Source organism: Mus pahari, chromosome 14, assembly GCF_900095145.1.
Source record: "Mus pahari chromosome 14, PAHARI_EIJ_v1.1, whole genome shotgun sequence".
In the NCBI taxonomy this organism is placed as follows: domain Eukaryota; kingdom Metazoa; phylum Chordata; class Mammalia; order Rodentia; family Muridae; genus Mus; species Mus pahari.
Genome location: NC_034603.1, coordinates 84,122,889 through 84,132,841, shown reverse-complemented (window position 1 = coordinate 84,132,841; position 9,953 = coordinate 84,122,889). Strand labels below are relative to the sequence as shown.

At 52.4% G+C, this 9,953-nt stretch overlaps 1 protein-coding gene across 3 annotated transcripts in view; it reads right to left on the bottom strand.

The window, feature by feature from the left end:
- The window catches only part of Mgat5b (alpha-1,6-mannosylglycoprotein 6-beta-N-acetylglucosaminyltransferase B), a 69,296-nt gene that overhangs the window by 6,641 nt on the left and 52,702 nt on the right, over nucleotides 1–9,953 (bottom strand). For all 3 annotated transcript variants that reach the window (XM_029546627.1, XM_021212496.2, XM_029546628.1), the window contains 5 exons: nucleotides 7,927–8,057; nucleotides 7,173–7,178; nucleotides 2,946–3,101; nucleotides 2,566–2,712; nucleotides 2,282–2,398 (listed from right to left, as the gene is read on the bottom strand). In XM_029546627.1, the coding sequence (XP_029402487.1) occupies nucleotides 2,282–2,398; nucleotides 2,566–2,712; nucleotides 2,946–3,101; nucleotides 7,173–7,178; nucleotides 7,927–8,057 (557 nt within the window). The remainder of the gene's footprint in view (nucleotides 1–2,281; nucleotides 2,399–2,565; nucleotides 2,713–2,945; nucleotides 3,102–7,172; nucleotides 7,179–7,926; nucleotides 8,058–9,953) is intronic.

The following is a 9,953-nucleotide window of genomic DNA, read 5'->3' as shown; positions in this document are numbered from 1 at the left end:
GGGGTGGGGGGGGCATGGGGCTCTGTGCTGTAAGCTCCACCCCTAATTCCATTCTCCACCCCTGTACTGGCTGGTTTTGTGTCAACTTGACACAGCTGGAGTTATCACAGAGAAAGGAGCTTCAGTTGGGGAATGCCTCTAGAGATCCAACTGTAAGGGGTTTTCTCAATTAGTGATCAAGGTGGGAGGTCCCCTTGTGGGTGGGACCATCTCTGGGCTGGTAGTCTTGGGTTTTATAAGAGAGCAGGCTGAGCAAGCCAGGGGAAGCAAGCCAGCAAAGAGCATCCCTCCATAGCTTCTGCATCAGCTCCTGCTCCCTGACCTGCTTGAGTTCCAGTTCTGACTTCTTTCAGTGATAAACAGCAATGTGGACATTTAAACTGAATAAACCCTTTCCTCCCCAACCTGCTTCTTGGTCATGGTGCTTGTGCAGGGACAGGAACCCCAACTAAGACAGCCCCCCCATTCCCCCAAGGCTCACCTGCTGGTGAGGTTTGGTTTTCTTGAAACAACCTTACTGTGTAGCCCAGGGTGCCCTGGATTTCCCAAGCCTCCTGCCTTAGCTTCCCAAGAGAGTGGGACTGATAGTAAAGTCCCTCTGAGTTACAGGGGAGGGTGAAGGCTGAAGGCTGCGGCCTCTAGCTGTTTTGGGGACCCCCTCAGATGGACCATACCTACTGGTTCTTTCATCTTTGTGTTCTCTCTCTCTATCTCTCTCTCTGTCTGTCTCTCTGTCTGTCTCTCTCTCTCTCCCTTCTTCCCTCCCCCTCTCTCTCTTAATTAACTAACAAAATTGAACATATGTTCATATTTTAAAAAAAGAACCTAGGCCCAAGGGGTAAATAATAAACCATTCCCTCCCATTGACACTGCCCACTTCCAGGAGTGACTTCTATGCTGGCTCCTCCCACAGTCACCTGATGGCCTGGGCCCAGATGAAATGAAAGTGGGGAGGGGCTGCCACACCCTCCCACCAAGATAGATGGATGGGGAGGGGGACGTCGCCCGACACTCAGCCCAACACATTTCCACATTATGGAGTAAGTCAGGGAAGTTAGAGAGATGGCTCAGATAGGAGTTAAGGGCACTGGTAGACTTTCAGGAGGCTCATGACTGCAGCTCCCTTTGGGCACCAGAAACATATCTGACGCACAGACATGCATGCAGGCAAAACATTAGCACACATAAAATAAAAAGAAATAAAACGTTTTCAAAAGTGATCCTCTCACAGAAAACCTGCGTTTGGTCCACAGCACCACATCAGTGGCTGACAACTGCCTCTAATTCCAGCTCCAGGGGGGTCCGACACCCTCTTCTGGCCTCTCATTCACACACACACACACACACACACACACACACACACACCACCCCTAGAACTAGAAATAAAATAAATACTTAAAAAAAACGAAACCAAAAGCCCCCACAAAGAATAAGTTTTCTTGGAATGAAGTGCTGAGCTCGAGGAGTGACCGGAAGCTGTGATGTCATCTGCAGCTCGGGTACAACCCCTCCCCACTTCATCTCTCATAGGCACACACCAGGCCTCCCACGTTCACTAAAGGAGCCGGGTGTTCTGCTCTTGGTATTCGATAGGTAGTTCCCGGACCAGTGCTGTGGACCATAGTGCAAGACACATGGGCTGAGCCCCACCAGGCTGGCTGAGCTAGAACCTGCAGGCGAGCCAGCATCCCCGGAAGAGCTATATGCAGTTGCAGTTACTGAGCTGCATGCAGTGGCGGTTACTGAGCTGCATGCAGTGGCGGTTGCTGAGCTGCATGCAGTGGCGGTTGCTGAGCTGCATGCAGTGGCGGTTGCTGAGCTGCATGCAGTGGCGGTTACTGAGCTGCATGCAGTGGCGGTTGCTGAGCGGCATGCAGTGGCAGTTACTGGCTGCTACCTGAAGGTTTCAGCCCTCCCCACAGCTGTGCTGCGGCTCACCCTGAGCGCGCCTGCTTAGTTCCTGACGTGTGCCAAGAGTACTCTTAGGGCCCGGCCCTGTAAGGTGCTCAGTAAATGATTCCGACCCACAGATGCCAGGTCAGAGAGTGCAGGTTGCTCCCTGCAGAGAGCCACCCTCCTCCCACAACCACACACCAAGCTGGGAAGTGGGGACCCATGTGTCCCTTTCTCGTCCATGTGGGCTGACGCCTTTCCAAGCCAGCCCTGCATGCCTGAGTGGGTTCTCTAGGACGTTTCTTCTTCTAATCATAGGCAAGACGCACAGTATGACGGGTCACAATCTCACCTGGGTGACCCACCGTATGATAGGGCAGAGTCTCACCTGGGTGTTCATGATGGCCTTAATGGCTGTTTCAAACTCATCCGAGTTGTTATAGTCCACGGTCCACACGTGCGGCTTGCCAATAAAGTTCTCTGCATATGGATGCTGGGAGAACACCTGCCCGGGACCAACAGATGGCTGCTTCAGCCTGCAGCTGGGCCGGGCTCAAGCACCCTCCGTGGTCTCTTCCCCCTCTGCACCCCAAGGCTTAGCTCCCCCTTTGGGGACCTGTAGACACACCTCTTCTCAGACTCCCAGATCTGGGGCAGGACCCTTCTGCTCACCTCCCTGGAAGTGGGCTTGCCCCGGAAGAACTCGTGGTTGAGGGAGCTGTGGGGTGGGCTGAAGCGAGACTGCAGGAAGATGCAGCCGTTGGCGATGGCTTCCAGCGGTGCTGGGCCTTCGTAGGGGAATCCGAACCCTATAAAGAGCTGAGAGCAGAGGGGACAGGCAGGATGGTTCAGTGGGTAGAGGCGCTCGCCACCATGCCTGGTGACCGGAGCTCCTACTCCCCTTGTCCCTTCCAATAGAGGGCCCCCTGGCCTTCTGGATCAAGTGTCTGTCAGGATTCTGGGCAGCAGAGCACACGGAGATGTCTGGCCTGGTAGATGACTGTCATCCAGGGCTGCGGCCTGCAGGGGTAGGACAGTGGCCAGAGCCTCACCTTGGCCTTCCGCAGCAGCTGCTGGAACTCAGGCTGTGGTAGGAGGCCGTGGTTCTTCACGAAGGCAGGGACCTCAGGTGGCCGCTGGCTCTCATAGTACACGGTGCCGTGGATCTCCATGTACTTGTTGAGGATGGCCAGGAACTTCTCCTTGCCCTGCAGAAGGAGGAGGAAGAAGAGGAGATGGTGACCGACCGTCCCTTCATACTCAGAAGGCAGAGCTGGTAGGTCAGGCTCCCCTGCTCTGGCCTCAGAAGACATCAGAATCATCTTGGGGTGATTTTAACTTGCTGTGTAGACTTGGGCAGAGTCCCTCTCCTCTCTGGTCTTTGGACTTTCCATTTGTGAGTTGCAGGGCTTGAACTAAACCTGAGGCATTAGGGTAGGGTTGGTTCTAGCCATGGAACTGAGTTTCCCAAGGAAGGCCATGGAGACCTAATACTTAAATCCATCTATGAACCTGGATGCCCTGACGACCTGTGGACTTCTCTGGAACTCCTCATGTATCTACCCATGCACCTGTCAAGCCAACCATACACCTGTCTACATATACGCTCCATCCATCATCCATCCATCCATCCATCCATCCATCCATCCTTCTACCCACCCATCCACACATAAGTACACCAACCCACTTAACTGTCCATCCACCTTTCTACCCACTTACCCACACATCCATCTTTCCACCCATTTATCCATCTGCCAACATACTCATCTCTATTTCTATGATTTTTTTTTTTCATATTCATTTTCTAGAACACATTAAAAAAAATCAAGGCAACAACAACAACAAAAAAAAAAATCCTGAAAATCCAGAAGCCTTTACCGCAGATATGTACCATTTGGAAATGCTCTGTACCTAGAATAAATGAAACAACATAGGCAGACAGAGCACTTGATCCAGTGTCTGTGTGCAGCAGGAGGGGCGGGGACAGCAGGGTGGTGACATCAGGATAACACAGATCATTGGGGTGGAGCATCTGAGTCCAGACAGCTCCCACACCCACAGTCCTCATTGCTGAAAAGGGGGTATGTTTCAGAGCAGAAGGGATGGCCTTTTCAACAAACAGCCCAGGGCACCTGCCATCTACATGCAAAGCAAGGGAGAGAGCGTCCGAGTCTGGGACCCAGTGGGGCAATACGGAATTGTAAGAATGCGAATCTGCATGTCCCATTATATTGCAGTGCTAACTCAAAATTAATCATAGGCTCAAAGGCAAAAACTAAAACTACAGAACCAGCAGAGGTGCCAGGGAGAAGCCATGACTTCGGGATAAACACGAGTTCTTAGCACCAGAGGCACCGTCTGCAAAAGACAGCTTTCAATTCTTATCAAAGTCAAGGCTTAGCTGGGCGTGGTGCACACCTGTAATCCCAACACTCTGGAGGCTGAGGCAGGAGAATTGTCACAAGGATTGCCTGAGCTACACAGTAAGTTCCAGGATCCTTGTGCTACATAGCAAGGCCCTGTCTTCAGAGAAACAGACAAAGCAAATAGTGTTTGCTCTGTGTAATCTTCCATTGAAACTAAAGCAAAAAGAACCAGACTTGGTGGCACAGGCCTTTAATCCCAGCACCTGGGAGACAGAGGCGGGCAGATCTCAAGAGTTCAATGCCAGCCTGGTTTAGGGAGCTCCAAGACAGCCAGGACTGTGAGATCGTGTCTGAAAAATAACAACAAAAAAGACTAATGCAAAAGAGAGAGAGGAGGAGGCAGCAATGGAGTCCAGTGGGGCCAAAGGAATGTTTTTGTTAGTTTTGTGTGTGTGTGTGTGTGTGTGTGTGTGTGTGATTCCTTTTTATTTTTTATATTATTTCTTTTTATTTTTTTTATGTGCCTCAGGGTTTTGCTTGCATGTGTGTCTGTTTGAGGGTGTCAGATCCCCTGGTACTGGAGTTAAAGACAGCTGTGAGCTGTCATGTGGGTGCTGGGGATTAAAACAGGGTCCCCTGGAAGAGCAGTCAGTGCTCTGAATCTTTGAGCCACCTCTCCAGCCTCTATTTTTGTTTTGTTGAGACCACACCCAGCCTGAAGCAATATATAAAGAGGTAACAAGTGATGATTTTCAAAAGTTTGTGATCAATTTAAAAAGGTTCAGAAAGATCTATGAATTGAGTTCAAGCAGATAGAAGGCAAACTGCCCATGGCGGGCGGCACCAAGCCTTACAGTTAGTTTAATGGCGTGGGAAGAGAACAGAATATCTTTACTTTGGAGCTGGGATTCCGTGCACAGCGACAATGCCCTCCAGGAGCACAGGTGAGGGAGGGGCTGAGCAGGTAAAGACAATTACTGCCAAGCCTGACAACCCTGACAACCCGAGCTGACCTGAGTTCAAGTTCAGGGACCCATACCAGGGTCTCTCGTCACCCAAGAAAAAGTGATCCCTTATATTGGGCCCAGTAAGGCAAGGATGCAGGCTGTTCTCTGTGGAACAACGGGTGAAAGTCAGAGAAGACACTGGAGGTGTTAAAATATGAATCAATGTTGGGTCAGCAAGATAGTTCAGTGGGTAAATGTGCTTGCACTCAAATCTGGGTGACTTGAGTTCAATTCCTGGGACTCACAGGATGGAAGGACAGATTTGATTCCTGAAAGTTGTCCTCTGACCTCTGCATAAGCATACATACTCACACTCACTCTCTCTCTCTCTCTCTCTCTCTCTCTCTCTCTCTCTCTCTCTCTCTCTCTCTCTCTCTCTCTCTCTCTCTCTCTCTCTCTCGTATCTTTTTGGGTTTTTCGAAACAGAGTTTCTCTGTATAGCTCTGGCTGTCCTAGAACTCACTTTGTAGGCCAGGCTGGCCTCGAACTCAGAAATCCGCCTGCCTCTGCCTCCCAAGTGTTGGGATTAAAGGCATGTGCCACCACTGCCTGGGTCACACACTCTTATTCACACCACACACACTATATACTATACACTTGTGCTCATACACACATACACAAATTCACAGCTACACACACACACACACACACCTGGTGAGATGCTAACTTCTACACAAGACAAGGGTGATGGAGGCCTCCTTCCTCCCCCTTGCTGGGGCTTTCCCTGGCACCTGCCCCATTTGCAGACTTCAGTCCCCCACTCTCTGTCACTCAAGGGTTCTCCCCACTGTGCCCTTCTCTAGGCTTGACTTAACGGCCCTGGTGGCCTCATAAGTTCTGCCTCTGGGTTTTCTCTGTTCCTGGACATTCCTGGGCTCAGCTAGTTTGTGGCTGAAGTGCTCTCTTGGCCGCTGCTGACTAGGTGCGAGCTCACCCTATAACCTGCTGGGCCCCATTTTCCCCATCTATATAATAGGCCTGATAGCATGCCATCCTCCTTCCTGGGGAGGCAATACCTGTGAGCCCTCAGCAGTGCTTGGAGTTACAGCACAAGGGCCAGCCTCTGCTAATACCTCAGTGTGCTAGGCTAGATACAGCCCAACGTTTGCTTCTCTTCCTTCCTCAGCAGGAACCCAGACCTGGGGCAGCCCCAGTGGCTTGCAATAAAGCCACGCCTTGGTGTCCCTTGAAACTGGGTAGAGTCATGATCTAAAGACGCAGCCACTGGGCTGTAAAGGAAAAAGACCACCTTGGTCGCCCTCCTCCCTCCTCACTGATGTGTGTCTCTGAGAACCAGATGTTTGTGGCCAGCCTGAGCCCGTGGCAGACTCGGGGTGAAAACTGAGCAACACGTCCCCAAGGGACCGTGTACCTTGGCCTGGACACTTCCTGAGACTGTGAAAGTCTTGTCTGGTCATTCTGATCCTGTGACATCTGACCTACCAAATATAGCATGAGAATTTTCAAATAGGACAGCCGTGTCACAAGCTTGACTCAGGACCTGGGATGACCTTGAACTTGTCATCCTTCAGTCCCTACCTCCTGAATTCTGAGAATACTGTTCCCGTCACTAGGGCCTGACCCTGGGCTTGTGCATGCTAGGCAAACACTCTACTGACTGAGCCACACTCCCCAGCCCAACCCTGCCTTTGTACCATCTGCCTGTGCCTGTCTTCTGTCCTGCCCACCCTCAGCCTTGTCTATGGTTGTACCAAGGAACTCTCACAGGGAGGGACCCAGGGAAGACTGCTCCGTGGACCCTGCTGTCCCCTTGCCCTCCCCTCCTCCCCCTGGTACCTCCACGGAGCTAGTGTTAGAGTCAAGGACACATCGTCAGGGAGACCCCACAGAGCAGCCACTGCTGCAGTAAGGCAAAGGCACGTGCATGGAGGCTTCCGGTCCGTACCTGGAGCTGCCTCGTCGCCATGGAGCATAGGGAACAGAGAGAGTAGGTTAGTGACCAGAGGCAGGCACCACCCGCAGAAGTTTCCCAGGATGGGGGACCCAAGCTGGAAGATGGTGTCCTAATTTCTAAGCTCCACCCCTGCCTCTCATCCCACCAAGTTCCACTCTCCTAAGCCTCCCTGTGGGGTTTACATCATTTATTAGTTCCTAGAGGTGGGGCAGGAGGGTTTGTTTAATCAGAAACCACAGAGCAACTGTCCAGTGAGAACAGTGCAGGGGCAGAGAGGGGACAGTCACCATCTTGTTAGGGACTACTTGGAGCCATTTGCAGTAATCCAGTGCATCCCCTAGACTTCAGTGCAGCAGATGGGAGCTGTGGTCTGGATCCTGCACCCGTGCCTGCAGCTTCAGGTGTGGACTGCAGAGGCATGGCCTTGGCTAGACAAGCCCTGTCCTTGTGTGGCTGGAGCCTTCCCAGTTATGGGGGTGATTAGCACCAGAACCAGGTGCGGTAGGCGTGTCCTGCGCTGGCATGCAGATGATCTGTGTGGCTGTGGCCTACGCTTGAGTGGTGGTGGCAGTGCGGTAGTGGACATGACTTGTGTCAGAAGGGCTGTGGCCTGTCCTTGTGAAGGCATAGCAGGTGCAGTTAATGCGTCCAGGACTGGCGTGGGTGTGGCCCACAATCAGCAAGTGTTGTGGGTATGGCCTGCATTGGAACCGGTGTGGTTGGCAGTGGGCTTGCCGAGGCTCACCTTCCAGATACTCGCCTCCTTGCCATACACCACCGCCATGTTGCGGGCCTTGCCATCTTTGATGAGCTGTTTCTCGGTCTCATTGAGCTCCTCGGACACGAAGCCCATGAAGGAGTTGTCTGGGGTATGAGCTACAGCCCGGCCGCAAAGGGGGAAGAAGGGGTTATCAAACATCCAAGTAGAAGTCCGGTCCCTTGACATGCCTCTCTCAGGAGTCTCAGCTGAGCATGTGGGGAGAGCACCCACGGGTGGGCTGGCCTGGATCTCAGAGCAGGGAACCCCCAGGACCACTTGGCTCTCCAGTGTGTCTCCAGATGGTCTGACTCTGGGTAACCCAGACGGGTCTCCTTTCTCTGCTCAATCCCTTTGCAAAAACACTGGCTCCATCCTGGCTCCTTTGTCTCAGCAGACACGTGCTACTGCAGAGGGGTGTTCTCCCCTTAGCTCACCCCTCCACCCCCCAGCACACTGACAGCTGTTCCAAAGCTCTCTTGGCAGGCTTGTTTCTCTAGAACAATCCTTTCTGACTTGGGTCCCATCAGGTTCCTAGAATTGCCCAAGACCCCACAGGCCAAGCTCCGAGCTCTCTGTTCCCAGCTTGTCCCCAGCTCACCTCAGTGTCCACAGCCAGGACACCTTCCCGCTCACACCTGCTAACCTGTATTGCACAGCTGCAGTGCCTCTGTCCTCCCTTTTCTGAGAGATAAAATCCCACATGGCCCCTGCCCCCATCATCTGCCCCCATGAGCTTCTCTGGGGTCTGCCAGCCTTCCTGCCCCACCAACCCCACCAAGCTGGCTCTCTGTAGAGAACACAACAGAGAGTTAAAGATAAAGATCTCCTAATACTCTTCCAGAACCCAGTTGGCAGGGCAAGGTCCGACTTCCTCTCTGTCCCTCAAGGACAAAGTAAGTTTTATCTCTTTTTAGTAATTTATTTTTTGCTTAGAATTTTCAGAAAAGCATCATTATTGCATTCTTGTTAGAAGATGACCCAATACATATGATTTGTCTAAAAGATTATATGATCAAAGGGGGGGGGGTCTCTCCTTATTTGATTAATTTTTTTTTTTTTTAAGTTAACGAGATTTCTCATCCTGCAACAGCAGGGCTGTGACATGGAACACAGCCACAATCCTGGGGTCAGGAGGGCAAACCTGCCCACAGGAGAACTAGCTTTCTGTTTCCTCTCTTGTTCTCCTGCCTTGGGCCTCAGCAGCTCTGGCAGTAGCCCTGGGCTGTGCTGGAACCTGGAATCAAAGGTCTCCAGGGTCCACTGCCTTCCTGTGTGGGCAGGACCCTGGTGAGTGCCGGTGGCAAGCAAGGCATTCTCGGGCTACTGAGACACCCCAAATTCCTGTCACCCTGCTTCCCACCCGATGCTTGTGATCCACACCTTGGCCTCCCCGGGCATGGAGGGGGAGCTCCCTTAGGGGAGCTAATCAAACACAGTGTGGCCTCCCCACCCCCTCCTTGAAGGACAGGCACATGGGCAGTCCCAGGAGACATTCCAGTCCACATCTGGTGTACCTTAGGCTGGCTTCAACATTCTCCCATGTAGCTGAGGGTAACCCCAACATTCTGATTTCCCTGCCTCCACCTAACTGCTGGGATTATAGGTGCGTACCTACATGCCCCGTGCTGCTTCAAACCAGGGTCTTGTCTGCGCTAGACAAGCAGTCTGCCAACCGAGCTCCGTGCCCAGGCCCCGATGCCCCCCGTCCCAATGCCCAGGAATGCTGTGGTCCTAAAATGACTGCAGAAGAGACCCAAACTTCCTCCCTGCTCTTGGCTTTATGGTGAGGAGGAGCCCTGCCCCGAGGCCCAGAGCCCTCTGTGTGGTTACTCAGGATAGAGGATGGTTCTACTGTCTCCCAGAGTCCTCTGTGTGGGTACTCAGGACAGAAGATGATGCAACTGTCTTCCAGGCAATTCTCAACTTTAGAAGCATCTCTACTTCACAGAGGCAGCCAGAGCCTCTGGATGGATGAATGGATGGATGGGTGGGTGGATGGATGGATGGGTGGG